The sequence below is a fragment of the Myxocyprinus asiaticus genome, chromosome 28 (genome assembly GCF_019703515.2).
Source record: "Myxocyprinus asiaticus isolate MX2 ecotype Aquarium Trade chromosome 28, UBuf_Myxa_2, whole genome shotgun sequence".
In the NCBI taxonomy this organism is placed as follows: domain Eukaryota; kingdom Metazoa; phylum Chordata; class Actinopteri; order Cypriniformes; family Catostomidae; genus Myxocyprinus; species Myxocyprinus asiaticus.
The window spans coordinates 36,025,609-36,050,000 of NC_059371.1; the positions used below are offsets into that span (position 1 = coordinate 36,025,609).

The 24,392-nt window shown below is 40.1% G+C and overlaps 1 protein-coding gene across 2 annotated transcripts in view; it reads left to right on the forward strand.

Annotated features, from left to right (window-relative positions):
• The first annotated feature begins 13,578 nt into the window (after positions 1 to 13,578).
• Positions 13,579 to 24,392, forward strand: part of tmco4 (transmembrane and coiled-coil domains 4) — a 31,252-nt gene continuing 20,438 nt past the window's right edge. The window contains exons 1-4 of one of the 2 annotated variants that reach the window (XM_051659565.1): positions 13,579 to 13,744; positions 22,314 to 22,449; positions 22,972 to 23,146; positions 23,239 to 23,266. In XM_051659565.1, the coding sequence (XP_051515525.1) occupies positions 13,702 to 13,744; positions 22,314 to 22,449; positions 22,972 to 23,146; positions 23,239 to 23,266 (382 nt within the window). In that variant the 5' untranslated portion in view covers positions 13,579 to 13,701. The remainder of the gene's footprint in view (positions 13,745 to 22,313; positions 22,450 to 22,971; positions 23,147 to 23,238; positions 23,267 to 24,392) is intronic. The other variant, XM_051659566.1, reaches the window with a different exon arrangement.

Below are 24,392 nucleotides of genomic sequence, written 5' to 3' on the forward strand. Positions count from 1 at the left end.
TATTATGGTTTTTGAACATGTACTGGCAATTTTTTGTTTGTTTGTTTTTTTTGCAACATGCACCATAGCAATACCATTTTTTGGATGTGTGTTTTCTTTTGGTCATGTACTATGGTTTTTGCAACTGGGACCAAGGTAATATAATGGTATTTGCACATGTAATATTGTGGTATATGTTGGAGTACTGTATAAATACCATGGAATATAAATATGTTAATTCTTCAGTACCACTGTATACATCAAAGTATCATAGTTCTTTTTGTGTGTGTGTGTGTGTGTGTAAGGGAAGGCTGACCCATGTTTCTTTGGCTGTAAAAGAATTTGGTTTATTGTCAAAAGGATGTAATATTTAAATCTTCAGTATCTAACTTGGAACAAAACATGCTTTCAGAAACTGCACGCTTCATCTGATGAAAATATACTCTTAGAATTATGGCTTTAAATTTTCAGTTCCTTTGTGAGGTGCAGATGGTAAAGTGCAAGTTACCTTGATAATAACACCTACTTATGTGGTTTTATTTCATTTTGATTGCCTGACAGGTATGTTCTTACATAAGCACCTAATAATGGGCCTAAATGTGAGACTTCAATCATGTAAGAACATGAGATAAAGATTTATAAAGAGCCTCTGAGTATATAAGAAAGTAGTAAAGGTAACTAAACATTGTACTGTACCACACTGTTACTGCTGCATATTTTATGTATTTATGTAAAAAGAAGCAAAAGCCGTATGCACAATTACACACCTACTAAGCAAACAGATATGTTAGATGTCTGTGGCATTGAATTTTCACTCAGTAACTTAACCTCTTTTCTTCCTTTGAACTATCCCTCTGTAAACTCCCATGGAGAGTGCAACACCTCCGAAGAGATTGGAAAATTAATGACTACCCTGCTGGAAAATAAACCCAAGCTTAAAACAGTCTTATGATAAAATGCTGGTCTTAGCCGGTCTCTCAGTCTGGTCTGGTTTACTGGTTTTAGAGGGATTGTTGGGCACTTGAACACCAGTTTGGCCAGGCTGGGAGATCAGATAGACCAGCTTAAACCAGCCAAGACCAGCAAACCATTTTAGGCTTTTTCAGAAGGGTACATTACTAGCTATTCCAGTTCATACATAACTGTTATCATGCAACACGTGAGGACTCATGCACAACAGACTTGTTCATTGCTGTACGACTCATCATTTGCACAGTGTCCAGCAAATGGGTGTTTATATATATATATATATATATATATATATATATATATATATATATATATATATATATATATATATATTTCATCTAATAAATTGGGTGCTTCTGTGCACCTGGAAAAATTTTGCCCTGGAATGTGCACGTTCCCTGTCCAGGTTTTGCATTGTCTTGAAAAGCAAGTAGTCCAGCGATACTCTGTTATACTCATTGAAGTTGAGGTAATATCATTCCAAAGGGTGTTGAGAGTGGAAATAACTATTTCTCTTGTGGGAGGAGGAGAGCGATTTGAATATCAAATAGCATTGACTAGGTCAGAAAAGAGTGCAACCTTGTTCTTCCATTTGATTTTTCAAAACACTGGACAGGTGCTGAATTTTGAGATAGAGACACATAAATACAGAAATAAGTGACTAATTGCTGTTCAAGTAGTTATTGTCTCTGGGATTGCTCACTTGATCTCACTAGAGCTCGTATTAACTGGATTATGTCTCAGGAGAGGATTGGGTATGAGAGACGGATACAGACATGGCATTCAGAAATAGTGTATTGGTGAACACACACACACACACACACACAGAGGTCCTCAGAGACAGCCAAGCCCTGCTCAGTTTTCTCAGTTTGGCAGGGTAGAATAGAAATATAGTGCAAAACAATTAAGTAACCCTGTTGATAAGACTAGCACATGTTGTTTGTACCCACCAGGCTTTTTAACCAGCAACACTTCCTTGATTAGAAAGACAATCTAGGTTTGCCATTTTTACCATATAGTTAATATAGCTATGCAGGTTCACAAGCTAGCAGAATTGCAGTCTTGATCTTGAAACCTCTTGAGACCACAACATGTCTTCGTTATGGGTCTGGGTCTAATAACTCTTTGTTTTGGTCTGGATCTCAAAGCTTCAATTCCAGGGATGTTTCTAAATGCTAAGAATGCAGAGAATGGACTTCGTTTTTATGAAGACCAGTATTGCCACGCTACCTTGGTAGACCAAACTCAGGAGGACGTAGAACGCACCTATTGCGAGCTTTGAGATGTGCTGCAATCTTCCTATTGTGCAATTGACCATCCCAGCACATTTGTAGCCAGTGAGAAAACTACTAGCATTATTATCATCACACCAGTGAGGTTTTGCAGGACTAGTGACACGTTAAAAGAATAAAGTCTATAAACACTCGTTTCCTCAATGTGTTTATTATTTTATTAAAATCACGCACAACAAAACAACTAATGATGATGGAGTATAACGACTCTCACAAGCCATTTAGTGAGCTTACAGCGTCAAACTCTTGAGGGAAAACACAATGATAAATGTCCTTTGTCTGCCACCGTAGTACCATGTTCTTGCCCACAAGTCACCATCCGATGCATCCTCATTATTTGGCCTGATAAAGAACACATCCAGGTAGTTTTATGCATTCTCGGTACTTGCATTCTTGACTATTGGAATTGAACTTTGACAATGGATGATGTCGAACGAGTCCATGAGAACGGAAGAACAGACAAGAACACACATTGAGAAACAGCCCAGGTCTCGGCTTATGGTCTCAGACAAGACCACAGTTTATTTACAATTAAGGCGATAAATACTGTACCTCAACTGCTAGTCATTCCAGTATCTTCATTATGAAGAAAATTCCATGGCTTAGCATTTTCTTTAAGTAAGTTTAATAAAATGGACAACCTGGTTCTTTAACTGCCAGGTCTTAGTCTGGATGAGGGTCTTAGGGGACCTAGTCTTGGTCTGGGTCATAAGGGGACTGGTATTGGTCTGGATCTTGGTGTTAGGTCTTGGTCTTAGGGTTTTGGAGGATCTATTCATGGTCTGAGTCATGGAGTTAGGTCTGGGTTTTAAGGGATCTGTTATTGATCTGGATCTTGGAGTTAGGTCTTAGACTGGGTCTTAGGGGATCTATTCATAGTCTGGGTCTTGGGGTTAGATCTTGGTCTGGGTCTTAGGGGATATAGTCTTGGTCTGGGTCTGGGTCGTAAGGGGTCTGGTATTGATCTGGATCGTGGGGTTAGGCCTTGGTCTGGGTCTTAGGAGATCTAGTCTTGGTCCGTGTTTGGGGTTAGGTCTTGGTCTGGGTCTTAGGAGATCTAGTCTTGGTCCGTGTTTGGGGTTAGGCCTTGGTCTGGGTCTTAGGAGATCTAGTCTTGGTCTGTGTTTGGGGTTAGGTCTTGGTCTGGGTGTTAGGGGATCTAGTCTTGGTCTGGGTCTTAAGAGGTCTGGTATTGGTCTGGTTCTTGGAATTAGGTTTTGTTCTAGGTCTTAAGGAGTCTAGATCTTGGAGTTAAGTCTTGGTCTAGGTTTTAGAGATCTAGTCTTGGTTTGGGTCTTAAGGTGTATGGTATTGATCTGGATCTTGAAGTTAGGTCATAAGCTGGTTCTTTGGGAACTAGTCTTGATTTGGTCTTAAGGGGTATGGTCTTGGAGTCTTAAGGATTCTGGATCTTGGAGTTACTTTAGGTCCTGTACTGGCTCTTAAGGGGTATAGAGTAGTATTGGTATGGATACTGGTCTTGGTGGGTCTAGTGTTGGCTCCATTTCTGCCAGTTAGACTTGACCAAACCAGCCTAAACTACTGTCATCCAGCATGGAAATTATTGCTGCTTTAGCTGGTCTTTTAAGCAAGGTAGTAAATTAGCAGTGATTGAACTACATCTAAATTATTTTTCAGTTTATGAACATTTAGAAAATAGTAGTTTGTAAGTTATTTTCAGTTAAATTAAAGCTGCCATTTCAGTTTTGTGTAAAATTGCTCTCTGTAAATCTCTCGGTTATCAGAGAGATGTCTGTTTATCACAGCAATGAATAAGCGAGGAAGGATGAGAGAATGAACTGTTATCTTTACGTAGAATGTGAAGACAAGAAAGGCTGAAAACTGATAAACACAGCAACGATAATCAAAAGCATTTTGTACAAGGAGCCTACAAGGCCCGTGTGCTAATGGGGACCAGACAGCAGACATAAATAACATCCTTCTATTCAAAACCTAAAAATGCTGCAGGAACACAAATGCTGCAGGATTTCCATCTCAACATATGTATTACAAGTTGTCCGGTCCTCCTCTGCCTTCCTGACTGTTAAGTGTGACTCTTCAATACCTGCATCACTTGGACTTCCCTCTTTGTGGTCTGAATGACCTGACTTCCACTCCTCTCCGTGCTCAAGGTTTATCATGAAGGTTGTTTGTGCATGGCACGTTTTATGTCTTCCCATGTGTCTGTGTCTGTAATGGGCTAGTAACCTGTGTTTGTTTACCACTTGATGCACATATGATTACATGTACCATCCCTACAATAATCAGTAGGCCATCTTCAGCTTGGGAGGTAATGAAAAACTGTTTTCGATTAATTTAGGTTTTTACCAAAAAAAAAAAACAAAAAAAAAAAAGCAGCTGCCACAATTTCAATTCACTATCAATTCAGTCATGAATGCTGCGTCATAGCTGACACTATGGGGTTATCTCCGCAGGCGTAGCCAATCTCTGAAACTCTTTAAAATCTCACCAGTTTTAATGGGCAGATAGCGCTTCATGCTCCGCCTCCTTCACATGCATAGTGGGCGTATATAGAGGCAGTGCGTAGCGCTATCTCTTCAGAATTTTCTCCTTCAGGGTGCCGATAATCTCTCTCTCGTACTCTGCATGGAAAATTGGATTTTCTTCTACTAAGAATCACCGTCAAGATTTGCACCTCTCACAGCAGGTGGATCTGAGTTTTCTTCTACCCCCTGTGGTGCTCCGGTGATAGTGGATACTAACCTTCACCGTTGAACAGAAGTGTTGGAATTTTTCCTCCTGTGGACAGCAGGCGAATGAGACATCTTTGCCTCTTTGACTGCATCACAGCACTGGGATTATTCTACAGCCCATGGGCTTCAACGGAAAGTATCCTTTGATTATTGATTTATTGGATTGTTTTCTGTAAGCCTGTAACATAAGCACTACAGCCTGATTGTGTTTGTGTGTATCTATATACTGTGCCCAGTCTAAAAGAGCTGTTAACTTAACAATGTCTTTTTAAAGATGGTGTTTTGTAAATGTTTTCCGCCATGTGAATGGTATATCCCTTTATCCGACAGGCACGATCAGATTGCGCTTACTGCGAGCGCATGAGACTCAAATGCTGCGCTCTTTGTTCTCCCTCTTTCTGAGGGATGAGTCCGGTCCCTTTCCCTCCCACCATGCTCCTTCTTTGGCTCCCGAGGGACCACACGAGGGAGACATGTAAGGACGGGATGAACTGGATGACTTTGAGAAGGAGATTTTGCTGGCGCAAGCCTCGCGTGTCTCCTTGCTTCATCCGCAAGCGTTTTCGCCTGTGGAGTATGTCTGTGATGACGCAGGGCTCCATTACATTTGGCACTCGCTCCGAAGATAAAGACTATATGGGGCAGAAGGTGAGCCCTGGACACTGTCGTTGGATGAGCTCGCCGGGACTTCTCTCCAGGGAGAGGAAGACCGCGCTACAGTTTCTGAAACCGAACTGTTTCAGGTGCTCTCTCAGGAGGTCGAGAACCTCAAATTGGATTGACCCACTCCTAGTGCACCTGAGCATTCTCGGCTAGATGATTGGTTCTTTCCGAGAAACAAATTCTGTCTCACGTTCGTCCTATGGACTGGTTTGTATTGATCGACCTGAAAGATGCTTACTTTCATGTACACATAGCCCCTCATCACAGGCCATTCTTGAGATTTGCTTTCGAGGGGAATGCTTACCAGTTCAAAGTCCTGCTTTTCAGCTTATTCCTGGCTTTCACAAAATGTGTCAATACGGCACTTGCTCTGCTGAGGCTGAGCGGCATTTGCGTTATGAATTACCTCAACGACTTGTTGCTCTCAGCACAGTCAGAGGAACAAGCTTGCTAACTCAGAGACCTGTTACTTGCACATTTGGAGCGTTTGGGACTGATAGTCAACGGGTCGAAGAGCATCTTAATGCCCAGCCGTCAAATTTCATTCCTAGGCATGAATCTCAACTCAGTATCTACTGACGGCACACCTGTTGGAAGAATGCATTCATTCCATTCACCTGTGTTTTAGCATTTTCAAGCTGGGAAAAATGTTTCCATTGAAACTTTTTCAACAAGCCCTGGGCCTCATGGCCTCTGCAACAGCGGTCATCCCGCTGGTGCTACTGTGGATGAGACCACTTCAGTGCTGGCTCAGATTAAAGGTACCCCATCATTCATGGCAACACAGCCGCTTACGTCTTTTGGTGACAAGCCACTGTCTAGCCGCATTAACATTTGGAAAACGCCCACATTCTATCAAACGGCTGTGGCACTCGGTCAAGTGTCCAGACGCAAAGTGGTCACGACGGATGCATTGAACACGGTCTGGACGGTATGTGCAACGCACGGCCAGCCTTTGGCACCTGGACAGGTGCTCAAGCGACCTGGCACATAAATTGTCTGGAACTACTCACTGTATTTGTAGTATTAATGATTGTCCAAACCAACCATCCAGGGGTTTCATGTTCTGATCAGAACCGATAACACGGTGGTCGTGGCTTACATAAATCGCCAAAGGGGAGTTCAATCACAACCATTGATGAACCTTGCACACCAATGTCTCCTCTGGTGCGAGAAACATCTCCTATCGATACGTGCGACGCACGTTCCAGGTCACCTGAACCGCGGTGCAGATTTGCTCTCGTGACAGAGTGTTATAAAAGGAAAATGGAGACTTTGTCCTCAGACAGTTCTGATGATATGGGAATGATTCGGGAAAGCCAAAATAGATCTATTTGCATCATCGGCAACAGCACACTGTCACCTGTGGTATGCCCTGACTCATGTCCTGCTGGGCATGGATGCTCTAGCCCACAATTGGCCAGCGGGACACAAGTATGCATTCCCTCCCGTCCATTTACTTCAAGTATTGTGCAAAATTCGGGAGGACGAGGAAGCGGTACTGTTGGTTGCACCGGAATGGCCCAACTTCCCATGGTTCCCAGAATTAATAGAGCTCTGGAAAGCTCCCCCGTGGGGGATTCCACTGAGCAGGGACCTGCTAACGCAGGTGGGGGGCACGATGTGGCATCCACATTAGAATTGTGGAAACTTCATGTGTAGCCACTGAACGGTGCCTAACTGATGCACACGGGCTCTCACAACCGGTACTCGACACCATATTACAAGCCAGAGCCCCTTCAACATGAGGATTATACATGTTGAAATGGCGAGTGTTGGTGGACTGGTGTTGCTCTCGGCACAAGGACCCTGTACAATGCACCGTACAGCCTATACATCACTTTCTACAAGAACGTTTAGATGCAGGTCTGTAACAGGGTTCAATGGAAAGGAGGAGGTGGGAACTGGACGAAGCATCAGAGTAATGTTTTTAATAAACTTAAACACAAAGACACACAAATGTAAACGCATACAGGGCAGCTGCCTGTAGCTCTCTCTTTCCCGAACTGCTGCATCTCATTGCACCTATCCCTCTCCTCGGCTGATTAGCCCGACTGGGGGCCAGGCACGCATAGTCATGGACCGGCTCTGCCCTCCTCCTTGTCACAGGGTCTCACCCCATCTATGCTCAAAGTGTATGTCACTGCCATAGCAACCAGACATATCCCACTGGGTGGTCTATCAATAGGCAGATACCCTTTTATTGTGAAATTTTTATATGGCACGAGGCAGTTGAGACTGCCTTGCCCCACCACTGTGCCAGTTTGGGACTTGGCGCTTGTGACAAAAGCATTCACAGGCCCGCCGTTCGAGCCACTGGATTCAGTGAGTTTACGCGTACTCTCATTAAAGACTGCGCTGCTTCTCGCTTTGGCTTCAGAATTTCCCAATTTTATTGAGCCAACATACACTTTACAACTTTTCCATGGCGAGCTTCTACACAGCGTTTCTCTGCCAGCTGTAGTTTCGCGTCTTGAGAAACCCATCCATCGCAAATAGCGAGAACATTTGAGAGACTGCAGCTACCACCCGTGAACAAGGTTCCCTGATGTATTTATGGCATTCTAAAAGCTTGGAAAGAAATCCTCACAGTGGAATTTCCAAAAGAAAGCCCATTATATCCATGGACAAATATGCACAAACAATGGGCCCCTTGTGTCCTCTCCCAGTGTCCACTAAAATGATCCTTTATCTTGAGTGTATTTCTGCAAGATCTGACCATTTTGAATCAAAACCACATAATGTACTGGGTCAAAAGCTAGTAAAGCTCCCATTATCTTTTTTTTTTTTATTCAGTTCAGTTTTATTCAACAGCACTGTGACTAAGCCTGGATAAAGGGCATGGGGTGGATTTATTGATGTCAGTGGGTGACAGCTTATTTTCCTATGTGAAGAACCAGCAACATTTGTTTCATGCATTGATGTCAAAAGAGAGGCTCTATCCAGAGAGTTGTTTATAAATGCATGCACACTGCAAGGATGTCTTGAACGCTTACAATGCCCCTCCCTTATCCATACAGTTGTTGCTATTTTATAGCTTAGGAGACATCATGAATTTCTAAGTATCAATTCAATTGAAACAAATGTGGATACTGGATAGCATAGCTCAGATCATTTGATCTTGGAAGAATTTGAGTTTCATTTTGAGATCTCTGACTTTTGATTGCAGGCACTTGGCAAATCCGAGCAAAGAGATTTTCATTTGTCATTCAAAGACATTCTTACCATCTCCCTTGGTTACCCTTAATTTCCCACGATGTCCTTGTGTGTCTCAATGCAGTTTTGCATTTTCCTCTCTTGGCCACATTCTAATACAGCTGCGACTCTCCTTTTATATGTCTTTTTAGTAATATCATGACCCATTCTTCTACTCTCCACCCCCATCATTCCCAGAAGACTGTCCAGCTGCCTTCTTCCATAGAAACACACGTATACACTAAAACACAAAAACTCTCTGTTCTGTATCAGCTTTCTACAAATGCAACCATATTTAAGTAAAACAGGCCTTGTGGCATTAGAGAGGCTGTTCAGACCTAACGCATTCTTGTGTTAAAAAAAAGCTATGTACAGCAAAAGGAATAGAACAGAGTGCGCGTGTCTCGAGATGCGTTTTCAAAAGTTGATGTTTTTTAAGGGGACATTCACATCAAACAAAAAAAAATTTTGGTCTGTTTTTCAACAGAACACCGTGGCGCCTCTTGCTGCTTTTTCAGCATCTCGTGTAGGAGTGGCAACACTTTTTACGCCTTTTTAAGTTAAAAAGATCTTCAACTTTTATTTCAGTTAATTCACTTTTTTATTAAGCTTTTGTTTTTCAGTCCTAGCTTTAGTTTTTCTAGTTTTTGTATCAATTTGTCCATTTTTATTCCATGTAAACATGGGCTAGGCAGATATCTTTGATTGTTGTGCCACATCTTTCTGTTTTTGCAGCATCTAATGCAAGAGCCTTGTTTTTTTTCTGACGCCATGTCAATTTAAAAGAACTTCAACTTTTATTTCAGTTCATCAGTTTTTGTTTAGTTAGCTTTAGTTTTTCTAGTTTTTTCAATTATTTTTCAATGTAAACATGCGCTAGACGGACATCTTTGACTGTTGCGCCACCTCTTGCTGTTTTTTCAGCGTCTCGTCCCGTTTTTAGGTACTTTGTGAAGTTGTCAAGAACTTCACATTTTGTTTTCATTAGTTTTTGTTTTTCAGTTCTAGATTTAAACACCTTTTGTGTTCATCTGCACTGTTTTTTAAATACAAATTACATTTTTGCCCCTAAATTGACACGGTGTCACAGAAACATGGCGCTCTTGCGTAACATGCGCAATGGTCAAAGATGTCCATCTGGTGCTTGTTTACATAGAAACACAATTAAAAAACAGTGCAGATGAACACAAAAGGTGTTTTGAATTAACAGCCCCATATATGATTGCTAGAATTTATTTCAGTACTGTGTTTGTGTGTGTGTGTGTGTGTGTGTGTGTGTGTGTGTACTGCAAATGATCTTTTTTAGTGTGTTTACTTTATCTGACCAAGCGGATGTCAAAAGGGTGTATTTAGTTTAAACTGCCTTTGATTGGGTGCCAAATTCCCTGAGAATCCCCCTTGCAGAGAGGGCCTGTCTGGACAGATTTGGCTATAGATGTAGTAATGAAAACACACATCTTTTAAAGACAGAACAGTGGCTGCTAAGATAGTGTGTATGTACATCTCCACTCAGGTCGGAGGTGGAAAAACTGCAGTCTTATCTCTCCACAGATGTGGCGAGCTCTTGATGACAGAGCGATGACGGTAAACCCGTTGCACTCTTAGCTTTGAACAAACACACCTTTTTACTCCTTTAGCACCTTCCTTTTTCTGTCTCTCTGTCTTTTCCTGTAGTTCTAGCATCAAAGCAAGTGTGGTTGAGCATGTCACCCTTGTTAGGCAGAGCTCTAGTGAGGCTGATAGAAAACAGAGGGTGTTGGTAAGTAGCAGTAGCATTGTCTGTCAGTGACCCCAAACCTTTTTTTCTAAACACTTGCATGGCAGAAAGAAAAGAGATTCTCTCATCTAAGATAATGGCAAAATTAGCCAAACACTTAACAAGATAAGACTCTAAAGATAAGAGAGATGCTGAAATATGGTGTTTACAACAAGTGGCTTCTTTTACAAATGATCTATCTATCTATCTATCTGTCTGTCTGTCTGTCTGTCTGTCTATCTATCTATCTATCTATCTATCTATCTATCTATCTATCTATCTATATGTTTATCTTACCATACTGGAACTGTTGTGCTGTAGATGGTTTTACATTAAACAGAAATCTGTCACAATCTGTCGAGGTTGATGTCATCCACTTGATGATCTTTTATGCTCAGTATCTCTCTTGCAGGTTGCATGCTAACCTCTTGAGTTAATGTAGAGAAATAAGTAAAAAAAAAAAAAGATATATTTGTATGTACTGTAACATCTATAAACAGGCTGTTTACACAAAGCGCAAAATGACTCCAAACACAAACGTAAAATTCTTCACTAACATTTATTTAGATAAAGGCACAGGTTTTGTAGTAACATCGTACACTGGCTGCATTTTTTCCTAGTTCTTCCACTTTCTATTCCTTTCTTACAGTCTTGAGTTCATATTCAGAAATGACCTTTGTAAAGAAGTGATACCAGGCAGAGAGAGTAAAACAAACGTAAGAAGAAAAAACTCAAGAATGTGACAGTATATTGAACAAATGCTTTACTGCAACTGCAAACAGACATACAGGCACAGAAGCCCTTTTGAATGGTTATTACCCAGACATATTTTTCTAGTTAGATATTGTTAGATGTCTAGTTAGAAGAATGTGAATTGACATGTCCGTGACACTATCTAGAGACTTGTAAAGCTGAGTGCTTAAAACACATTCAGGAACCCTATACAGTCAGTAGCTACTGTATAGATCACAGATATGCATTTTAGAAACCAGGGAAATGCTGCCTTCGGAGGCAGGATGAAAATAAGGTGCTTTTCAAACTTTTCAGAGACCAGTTCCTTAAGAGTTCCATTCATTCAAAACAGCTGTCAGTTAAGTCGAGAGTTGAGGAGTGGGGAGAGACGCGGAGCAAAAACAAGATAGTTTGAATGGACTGGGGACAATATATATTTTTAGAAAAGGTTCAACTCAAATTGCTGCCCGAGTCTGCCATGACAGTTGTTGATTGAAAGAAGAAAATCCGCTCTAGCGCCCCATGCGGCAACACTGAGAATGCAGCGCGTACTTGTGTTGGGTTATGAATTGAGCGCTGACACGTTTCACAATGCAACGACATGTGAAATCGAGCTTGCGTAGCAAGGTGTGTCTGCATTCATATACTTGCGTAGAGTATCTTTGGGCTTTTATGCTGTGTCTCGTTTGGAAGGCTGCATCCTCCGGAGGTCGCATTTGTTGGCCGCATTCGTCATCGAGGCTGTCTCATTTCAGAAAAGCGAGTAGGACACTCTGAATGCGATCTTCGAATGCGACCTTCTTTCATGGGAATTCGGAGGATGCATGAGGTGTATCCTTCGTGGGCACTCACAACCCAACGGAAATGAACATAATTTGTCTAAAAAAAAATGACGGCAATTTGCTCGAAAATATGATGTTCAAATACAAGTTAATTCCCGAGCTGAATACCTCAGTAGACGGGTGCAGAATATATAATATGTATAATTATAGTAATATATAATTAAAATAAAGGATTATAGACTAAAAGTACACCCATAAAATCTATTTCCTTTTCTCTCTACATTATAACTCTCCTAATATTTACCTCATACATTCCCTTCGAAAGGACTTTGTTCCCTTCTTACTGAAAGCGCTCGCGCTTGTTTAAGAGTGATGTGCTGTCAACCATGATAAGTTCTGTTTCTTTTTTCCCTCGAAGGCTGTCTCGTTTAAACAAGGCTTGTTTATACTGCAGCCTTCAAAGGACATGTCCTACCTAGCGCGCAGCCTTCGAGACACAGCGTTACAATCTCTTCAATGGCTGTACTGCAGTTTAAGTGTTTTTGTATCGTTCGACGGACTAAACATTGATTAAACATCTGTCCAAGAACATTCAGTATACAAAGAACTGCAGACAACGTGAGTTGTGGAAAATCAGATCTAGGTGCTTTATACCGATCGTGCCATTGAAGAGACTGTAAGTCTATCCCTCACAGCCTCTTTGTCATTCCCATTAAAAATCAAAGATGGCGCTTGCGTTTATAAATGCGTCTTTACACAGGCGAGTTAATCCTGCTCTGTGCCTGCTTAAAATTTGGTGTAAAGACAATGCAGCATAAAAGCCAGTCTAAATTAAGCCTGCTCTAACCCACCAGAACAGCCTTAAACTTTGTTTTTTGTCGTGATAAAGATTATATTTCATCATTTAGTTTTATATTTAAGGTATAATTTCATATTTTCATTCATTTAATATTTCTATATTCAAAATGTTATATTTAAAACATGAATCTCATATTATGTATGCAATTGTAATTATTGTGTAAATGCATTTAAATGCCAGTTTAAATGTAGCTTCTGTGCCACCTTGGCAGTGTAAAGATGGCTTAAGACGCAGTATGCTAGTTTCGTGTGGATCACTAGTGTCCCTTGGTGGTCACTAAAGGGACGTTTATTTATATTCAGTCACAAGTTAGCTACAACACAAAGAACAAAGTTATTTACATTTTTCCAGACACAATATAAACGATTAATTACATACGTTTTCCTCAAAACTTCCAAAATAGACCTAACATTCTGGCGAAATGCTAAAAATCCTATAAGGGAGAACGTTTAGCTTTTGAATATTAATTAGGCCATGCTGACGTTGCTTGGTAACTTTCCGCTAGCGTTCAAGTCTTGTAACCTAATTAATATTCATGAGTCAAGCGTCTACCTATCAACGTCCAGATTTGGCTTAAGGCGTGAACGTCAAGTTGCGTAATTAATATTAATAAGACAATCCTTGTAGGGGGCGCTGCTGTACATGAGAGAGGGGAAGAAAAAGTTCAGTGAACTTTCATCTGTCACGGCAACAAAAGTAGCACGTTTCCTCCACGGAGAGAAAAGATTTGCTGTAACTTACCGCGAGGAAGGATAAACCAATGGACTCAACAAATACCAAAGAGGCCCCGAAATTAACTCCAGGTATTTATGAAATGTATGAACTTAACAGGATAAGTGTTGATCGACTGACAACAACAACAACAACAACAACAAAATAAGAGTCTTACTCTAGTTGCTAGTTATGTTGAACTGGGTTTCATTATGATAGTGATAATTAAGATTCATGAGTCTAGATGTATTATTTTAATGTTGTTTTCTGATCTGATCTGACACCGCTGTGTTTAACTGATAAACGTGTCCTACAGCTGCTGAGTGCGCAGTACTGGGGTTTATAACACATGCAGGATAAGATCTAGGCCAACAGTATGTTGAGATTAAACAAGGAAAAGCCTTACATTGTAATTCATGCACACATCGGCTTTTAATGTATTTCAAGGTCTTTTAACAGGAGCTCTAGGTTATACTACCTTTGCAGTAGTAGTAGCCTACACCCTCAAGCAGCATGTTGTAGTGCTGTGTGTGTATAATGATGTCATATGTTTTTGCAAATGTCCTATGCAAAGACATTTTTAGATATGTTCATAGAGCATGCATGCCAATGTTGAGCATGTAAATGTAACAATTTATAAGTCTTAAAAATTGGGACATGATTGTGAATTTACAGCATAACTTGCCTTTCAGATTTCAACATTTTCAGACCTCTTGCTTGGGAACCACAGCACTAATCCATCCCATAATTGAAATTAGAGGTAGACAGTTATATCAGTTTTACTGATTAATCGGGGCCGATAGTTGCTTTTTGGGACTATCAGTTATCGGCAAAAATCTGTGCCGATAGTTTTTTTTTTTTTTAGGGGTTCAAGCCCGAAGGGCTAGAAACCCTATTGTTTTTGTCAGGATTTTTATTATTCTTTTTCTGCCCTAAAACTGATCATGCTGTCCAAACCATAAGGCCTTGAGACTTCAAACATTCAGGGATGGTAGTACTCCGGCTGGCTAGGCATACGCATGGAATCAGCCCAATTGTTCCATAGATGGTGCTATAACGAACAAAATCACATTTTGGGCCATAACTCTTGAACCATAAGGACTAGAAACTAAATTATTTTTTCCTTTGATTCCTTCAAAACGAACTCGTCCTAGGCCGTTCGCCTTATCGGAACCAAACCAGTGCAGAAAGATTCAGCAGAGTCCCAATAAGAAAAGTTATCAAAGGAATTTTGAAATTTTTATTCTTCATCAAACGGTACGTTAAAACGTACGTAGTGGGCGTAGCCACTTTTACTAAAGCGTTTATAACTCTTGAATGGAATAAGATATTGTTACCAAATTTGGTACACAGTTGCATGGGGTCATTCTAAGGACACACACAAAATTGCTCGTATCTGTCTCTTGGTGGCGCTATAATAGTAAAAAACATCAAAATGGCTCTAACTATGGAACCGTTGGTCCAATCAACTTGAAATTTTGCATGCAGTTTGTGTGTCCGAGGACTATGAGGATAGTTGCATAACTTGAAAAATGTGGCCGCCATCAACAAAACCAACTTTTTGCAGCTATCTGAACTAGTCCTAGGCCGTTCGCCCGATCGAAACCAAACCAGTGCAGAAAGATTCTCTGGAGTCCTTTTATTTACAACTTTCGATTCATCATTGGCCATGGCCACTTTTACTTAAAAGGTTATAACTCTTGAACGGAATTAGATATTTTCACAAATTTTGAGACACTTGTGTGTGGGATCATTCTGAGGACACAAGAAAACAAAAATTGTGTACCTATGCCTCTTGGTGGCGCTATAACAGTCAGCAATGTAAAAAATACCATATCTGTGTGCTACCTTACCTATGTTTCTCAAAATTAAGGCACTTTAATATTGTTTTAGTTGCTAACAGGCTGTCTTATTAATACTTAATATCTGTTGCTTATGTACTTAAATTACGTTAAAGGCTTGAACCCTGTTAATCGCTGCTTGCAGCTATATTTTATTATTATTTTTCTTCCGTGTTCGTCTGTGGCTGGCGCTGGTACTGTATATTGGTTTTACAGATTAATCTGTGCTGATTGTTGCTTTTTGGGACTATAAGTTATCAGCAAAAATCCATGCCTATAGTTTTTATTTTTATTTTATTATTGTTCCTCCGTGTTCTCCTGTGGCTGGCACTGATAGAGTATAACAGCAGCCTCTAGAGGTGAAATAAAAACAATTATTTACACCTCGTATTTGCTGAGTCTGAATCTTTCATCATTGACAATATTCATCCAAATTTTTATTTGCATTTCAATGCTTATTTATTTTTTTCTCCCCAATTTGGAATGCCCAATTCCCAATGCGCTTTAAGTCCACGTGGTGGCGTAGTGACTCACCTCAATCCGTATAGCTGAGGACGAATCTCAGTTGCCTCCTCGTCTGAGACCGTCAATCCACGCATCTTATTTCGTGGCTTGTTGAGCGCGTTACCGAGGAGACGTAGCGCGTGGGGAGGCTTGACGCTGTTCTCCACAGCATCCACGCTCAACTCACCACACGCCCCACCGAGAGCGAACCACATTATAGCGACCACGAGGAGGTTGCCCCATGTGACTCTACCCTCCTTAGCAACCGGGCCAATTTGGTTGCTTGGGAGACCTGGCTGGAGTCACTCAGCACGCCCTGGATTCGAACTCGCGACTCCAGGGGTGGTATTCAGCGTCTTTACTTGCTGAGCTACCCAGGCCCCCTGTATTTTGTTATTTTGATTAGATAAATCAAGTGTTTTAAATTTAAGCAAAGGCATGCAAAGAAAAATGTGACTATATAGAAACGTGCTCCGTCAGCAGCATTGTGTCTCTAACTTCATATCTTGTGAACAATAATTATAAAAAAAAAAACTCAAAGAGTTTTGAACACAAAGAGTTCAGCTTACCCAAATTTTAAAATAAAAAATAACTAATTCTCTCCACAAATGTCATGTCAAAAATATTCAACCCCCAAAGTCAATCATTTGCGGAGCATCCTTTATCCTTAATAACAGCAAATAAATGTTTCAGGTAAGTGTTCTCAGGCTTCAGACACCTCTATATTAGAATTTTTACACATTTCTCATGAGCAGAAGCTTCCAGCTCATTGACATTCTTTGGTTTCTGTGCTGCCACTGCTTTCTTGAAATCCCAACAAAGGTTTGCAATGGGATTTTAATGATGGACTGAAAGGGCCATTTAAGGACATTCCACGACCTTTCGCTGAACCAGATTTTGGACAACTTGGATGTATCCTTGGTGTATCCACACCAAGTACACAATGTATCCATGTGTTTGACCAAGTGAGAGTCATCTATGGCCAACAGCTCCAGCCTGACGTCGCACTCACATACCCATATTTTTCGATTATTAAAGATTGGTTGTATCAAGTGACACAGGACACTCAAACAAAAGAAAATACAATTCAAATATTAGTACAGCCGTCGGGAAACCCTCTTCCAGGTGGCTCACCATAATCCAATGGCTGGCCATCTATGTCACGAGAAAATGCTTAACCGAATAATGGCCCGTTTTTTTGGCCGGGCATTCGCGGGGACGTTTGCAAATGGTGTGCGGCATGTCGCGAATGTCAGTTGGTAAATCCACTGGTCACCTCAAAAGCACCATTGCACCCTCTACCGCTAATCAAGGTCCCCTTCGAAAGAATTGGCATGGACCTTGTCAGGCCATTAGAAAGGACCGCACACGGGCATAATTTTGTATTAGTTCTGGTGGATTATGCAACGTGATATCCGTAAGCAGTGCCCCTGTGCAACATCTCAGCACGTGGTGTTGTGGAGGCACTCTTCAGAATAATCTCCTGAGTGGGGATTCCAAAAGAAATCCTCACTGATCAAGGCACTACATTTATGTCATGAGCACTACACGAACTGTACGGATTGTTAGGTATTAAATCGATTCGCACCAGTGTTTACCACCCACAAACAGATGGGTTGGTGGAACGATTTAATAAAACCTTAAAAAATATAATTTGTAAGTTCGTACACGAGGATGCTAGAAATTGGCATAGGTGGCTTGAACCCCTCCACAGTGTTTTTCCCATTCAAGCTGCTGTGTGGGCATCTGCCGTGTGGTGTGCTCGACGTGATGTGGGAAGCTTGGGAGGAGGGACCTTCAAACAGTAAAAATGAAATTCAGTACGTTCTTGATCTTAGAGCAAAACTCCACACTTTAGGTCAATTAACACAGGAGAATTTGCTCCAAGCTCAGGAACGTCAAAGCCAACTGTATGACGGGGGCACTCTGTCTAAAGTGCTTGTATTACTGCCCACCTCAAGCTCTAAACTACTCTCCAAATGGCAAGGGCCTTTTGAGGTCACACGGCGAGTCGGAGATCTCGATTATGAGGTTAGGCGAACAGACAGGGGTGGGGCGCGTCAAATTTACCACCTCAACCTCCTAAAATCATGGAGGGAGGCGGTCCCTGTGGCCTTGGTGATGGTAGTTCCAGAGAGGGGCTCCTGGGCTGCCATTATCATAAACACCTGTCTCTTGTTATAGTGATGGCGGAGGGAGACCTGAAAAGGCCGACAAAGCGCATCAGTCAGCAGAAAGAGAGGGACTGGAGAGAAACTGTTCCTGTGTGTGCGACAAGACTACTGACAAGACTACTTGTCTTGTGCGTGTTTATTGGGCCACTGTGTGCCCTTTTGTTTGAGTTTTGTGAACGACGCTGAAGAGTAATAAAATACTCACGAATACTGTTTCCGCTGCTTCCTGTCTTCTCTATTTGCCCATAAAACACGATCACTGTTAAATATATATATATATATATATATATATATATATATATATATATATATATATATATATATATACATACACTGGCGGCCAAAAGTTTGGAATAATGTACAGATTTTGCTGTATCGGAAGGAAATTGGTACTTTAATTCACCAAAGTGGTATTCAACTGATCACAAAGTATATTCAGGACATTACTGATGTAAAAAACGGCACCATCGCTATTTGAAAAAAGTCATTTTTGATAAAATCTAGACAGGACCCATTTCCAGCAGCCATCACTCCAACACCTTATCCTTGAGTAATCATGCTAAATTGCTAATTTGGTACTAGAAAATCATTTGCCATTATATCAAACACAGTTGAAAGCTATTTGGTTCGTTAAATGAAGCTTAACATTGTGTTTGTTTTTGAGTTGTCACAGTATGCAATAGATTGGCATGTCTTAAGGTCAATATTAGGTCAAAAATGGCAATAAAGAAACAGCTTTCTCTAGAAACTTGTCAGTCAGTCATTGTTTTGAAGAATGACGGCTATACAATGCTTGAAACTGCCAAAAAACTGAAGATTTCATTTGAGCCCAACCGAAATGGGATTTTTCAGACCGATACCGATTTTAGAGAGGGAAAATTCACTGATTACCGATATGGTGGCCGATATAGTTAGAGTGAATAGAGCTAGAATGAAAACAGACCTTTTCTATGTGGATTTTTCACTGATTTTTCACTGATATGACTATGCAAAGGTACTCCGAAGGCTGCTTTCTTAAATATTTTTATCAAAGAATATTTGACATTATTATTATTATACATTGTCAACAAATTCTAGAAATGAACACTGAGAAAATAAAGAATAAATAAAAATACAATAAATAGCTAAATAAACATCAGTATTACTGTTTAGTATCAGTCAAATGCTGACTGTATTAATACTGCCGAGTCAAGATAAACAGATAAGCAGTGGTGTTACACTGTATTCTGCTATACAAGTTCAGGGGGAACTTTCAATGGTGGAAAACCAGACTTTTAAATATTACATTTTGTAAATGCAATGACTGGAATTGTTCGGTTGAAGGGGTACCAAACTGTGAATCCTGAACAGTTTGGTGAATACATGTTTACTTATTAGCTTCCACTCAGGTGGCAACAATGAAAGTAGCTATGTGCTTAGCTAGTTAGCTATAAGCTCGTTGTCATGGAGAGTAAAAGACGGATGTTGTTTATTTTACTTTCCAGCATTGTGTCTCACCAACTAGGTAACAACATAGCATGAAATCAACACTCAGCAGATAAAATCCACTACCGCACTGTTGTCTGCTGAGCTGCAAAATGATGCTCTGATGTTTACCTTTCAGTCTGTTACATTACTGACTGCACTGATAAACTATAGCTGGCTAACAGCAATCAGACATGAGTGACATGGTTGTCAGGGATAAGGTTAATGTTATATTAGTAATTTTGAAAAGGAAAAATGATGGGGTCATTGTTTATTAACTTTCCAGTATGTATTTCACAAACTAGTTAACTTACCGAGACACAGCTCAACTCCACCCTGTCTGCAGAGCCACCGTCAGTTCAGCTCTGTAAACAATGGAGTCAGAGCCTGCTCTGCTGGACAAACTAGATAATGACACCAATTCTAAAGCATTGTTTTCTGCATTATATGTTCTGAAAAAAGTTTCCACATCGGCGCATATCGGTAAAATATACGACGATACCGATATATCGGTGAAAGGCTAATATTGGCTGTATCAGCTATATATCGGATATATCGGTCGGGCACTAGATTTCATACAAAGGTGTACACTACAGTCTTAAAAGACAAAGGACAACTGGCTCTAACAAGGACAGAAAGAGATGTGGAAGGCCAGATGTACAACTAAACGAGGATAAGTACATCAGAGACTCTAGTTTGAGAAATAGACGCCTCACATGTCCTCAGCTGACAGCTTCATTGAATTCTACCTGCTCAACACCAGTTTTATGTACAACAGTAAAGAGAAGACTCAGGGGTGCAGGCCTTATGGGAAGAATTGCAAAGAAAAAGCCACTTTTGAAACAGAAAAACAAAAAGAAAAGGTTAGAGTGGACAAAGAAACACAGACATTGGACAACAGATAATTGGAAAAGAGTGTTATGGATCTTAAGCCCATTGAGCTTTTGTGGGATCAGCTAGACTGTAAGGTGCGTGAGAAGTGCCTGACAAGACAGTCACATCTATGGCAAGTGCTACAGGAAGTGTGGGGTGAAATGTCACCTGAGTATTTGGACAAACTGACAGCTAGAATGACAAGGATCTGAAAAGCTGTCATTGCTGCACATGGAGGATTTTTTGATGAGAACACTTTGAAGTAGTTTAAGAAGTTCTGAACATTTTATTAAAATTGCAATTTTTCACGTTATTAATGTCCTGACTATACATTGTGATCAGTTGAATGCCACTTTTGTGAATAAAAGTACCAATTTCTTTCCATAAGAGCAAAACCTGAACATTATTCCAAACCTTTGGCCACCAATATATATATATATATATATATATATATATATATATATTTATCCCAAATTCCAAATAAAAATATTGTCATTTAGAGCATTTATTTGCAGAAAATGACAACTGGTCAAAATAACAAAAAGATGCAGTGTTTTCAAACCTCGAATAATGCAAAGAAAACAAGTTCATATTCATTTTTAAAACAACACAATACTAATGTTTTAACTTGGGAGGAGTTCAGAAATCAATATTTGGTGGAATAACCCTGATTTTCAATCACAGCTTTCATGCTCCTTAGCATGCTCTCTACCCCTCTTGCACATTGCTGTTGAGTGACTTCATGGCACTCCTGGCACAAAAAAATCAAGCAGCTCGGCTTTGTTTTATGGCTTGTGGCCATCCATCTTCCTCTTGATCACATTCCAGAGGTTTTCATTGGGGTTCAGGTCTGGAGATTGGGCTGGCCATGACAGGGTCTTGAACCGGTGGTCCTCCATCCACACCTAGATCGACCTGGCTGTGTGGCATGGAGCATTGTCCTGCTGGAAAAACCAATCCTCAGACTTGGGGAACATTGTCTGAGCGGAAGGAAGCTATTTTTCTTCCAGGATAACCTTGTATGTGGCTTGATTCATGCGTCACAAAGATGAATCTGCCCAATTCCAGGCTTGCTGAAGCACCCCCAGATCATCACCAATCCTCCACCTGGTTGTCTAATGGTTAGACGGAGACCTGGAGAGGCCTTCAAGCCACAGTGTCTCACACCCACTGTGAAATTTGTTGGAGAATCGGTGATGATCTGGGGGTGCTTCAGCAAGCCTGGAATCGGGCAGATTCATCTTTGTAAAGGACGCATGAATCAAGCCATGTAAAAGGTTATCCTGGAAGAAAACTTGCTTCCTTCTGCTCTGACAGTGTTCCCCAACTCTGAGGATTGTTTTTTCCAGCAGGACATTGCTCCATGCCACACAGCCAGGTCAATCAAGGTGTGGATGGAGGACCACCGGATCAAGACCCTGTAAAAAATAAATAAAAATAAATTGTTTTTAAAAACTGTCGGCCAATTAATCGGTTGTTGGCCTTGTCCACCACCTTAGTTAACGATATCAGCAAAATCAACTATCAGTCGACATCTAATTGAAATGTATAAATTGATCCACAGAAGACACCTGCTTGCCAACTTTTCACCATGCGATCAAACACCTGTAACTGTATTAAGAAAAGTATGAATATTTAAAAGAATAATTCCTATAAAAAACAACCAAGGACCCCTAAATAAGCATATGATTAAAGTCAATTTTGTGTTGGACTTGACTCTGTGTTCATCTAATAACTGAACCCTTAGACTCTCTTCACAGTGACGTTTAATTTAGCATTTTGTAATTTTACCATTATCTGTTCAGATCCAGGGGGACAGGAACCAGATCACTCCTCGCTAGAGAAAGTGTTTGGTCAACTGCTCAGTGAACCAGGGCGATTTGCCTATGCTGGACTGTGTGGGGTGTCACTTGGCCAGCTGTTTTTTGGACCTGAACAAAAGTAAAGCAATGATGATATGAATTTTATTGATTTGACAATGTTAATGTGCTACTAATACACTTATGTCTGTGATTGACTGGCAATTCAGGGTTTGGGTTAATTAAGGATATTTCACTGATTTTTGTCATTATTTATTGTTGTTTGAAACCCTTGTGTGTTGTTTTTTTTTTGACTGTGGGATGCAATATTATAGACATTTAGCAGAATGTCCAGCTGCTCTTTTCTAAACAATGAAACTGGGTGGCAATTTATACTGTAATGCACTAAAAGGACAACTATGCACCCTAAAAGACTCCAGATGACTTGTGCACTATTTTTCAATTATTCTGAGGCCATATAAAAGCTTTGTGTGAGGAACAGATCGAAATTTGAGTCAGTTTAATTGAAAATGTATTTACTAAATATCTGTTTTTGTGTTCTATAGAGAGAGAGAAAAAAAACAATAAGAAAGCAAGGAATAATTAACTTCATTTTTTGTGAACTAATTCGATAAAGTATCACTGTGATGTTCTTCTAATGCAGAAGTTTCCGTGAGAAATATCTGGAGGGTCTGGTGCAATGGCTGAATCTTGATGAGTCGGTCATGCCGGTTATGCAGGCCTTCCTGGCAGGGCTCGGGTTCGAGGGCACTGACACCTTCTTGTCCATACTACATGCAGAGCCACTGCTTAGAGGAGGAGCCTTACCCATCACTCAGGTATGCAAATCAATTTAACCCAACAATTCATTTGCATTTCCATGTGGATGTTCATGTAACTCATGGTTTGTGGTTTGTTCTCTGTTTTTCAGGATCTGGTGTCATTCTCTGTCAAAGATGGTAAGCTGCAGTTGCTTGGGCTATTTAGTTAGTTGGTTAGGGTGATGTAAATGTTATATTTGCATGCATTAACATTAATATGCATGAAAATATTGTCAGGAATCTCATGATGGGATTCTTTCAACAATAAGGTTATAAGTAGAGGTAGACCAATATATCGGTTTTAAAGATTAATCGTGCCGAAAGTTGCTTTTTGGAACCAGTTTAAAAAAAATAATTATTATTTCTCTGTGTGTTTCTCTATGTCTGCCGCTGGTGGATTCTACAATTTAGAATGGCTTTATTCTGCAGTATAACAGCAGCCTCTAGAGGTGAAATAAAAACTATAACCTCTTGGGATTTGCTGTATTTAAATCTTTTAACATTAAAAATATACATACATTATGTATTTGTTTATATAAAAAAAATCATAACTCTGGTGAATAAGGGCTATAAAAAGCTTAATTTGGTAAATACTTAAATATAAAGCATTGTAACGGAGCCAAGTCTCCATCATTTCAAAATAAGAGTCCCGAAATAAGTAAGTGAATTTCAGGCTTTTTAATAGTTAAAAGTCCAGCTTGTGCACCATATCTTAATTTTTCAGGTTATTTTTGCGATTTGGGTTGCACAATAATTTAAAATTGGAATTTTCTTCTTTTTGGACTCTTGTAGACTTTTTTTTTTGTGCCCGTCAGAGTAAGAAAAGACTAAGAATTTTTTGTAACATTCTGTAAATTGATTTTAAAAACTATCAGCCGGTTATCGAACTTTTCCACCACCTTAGTTATCGGTTTTGGCAAAATCCACTATTGGTCGACCTCTAGTTACAGTACAAGGATGAATTTCGCAAAGAAATTTAACCACAAAATCAAAAGAAAAACAAGAAATTTGCTATAAAGAAAATTAAACCAATTAAGTAATTTTTATTTGTATAGTACTTTTCACAACACAGATCGTTTCAAAGCAGCTCTACAGAAAATGAATCTGCAAGTCATCTTTGTGCGAATTTATTAAAGAAAAACATGATTGTAAAAAAAAGAATATTATTCGTCATGAATATAATACCAGTAATAGTTAGATATGAGTAGTACAGGTCTTGTTTTATATAAGAAAACTGAGTAGATGTTGTTGGCCATTGTTTAAA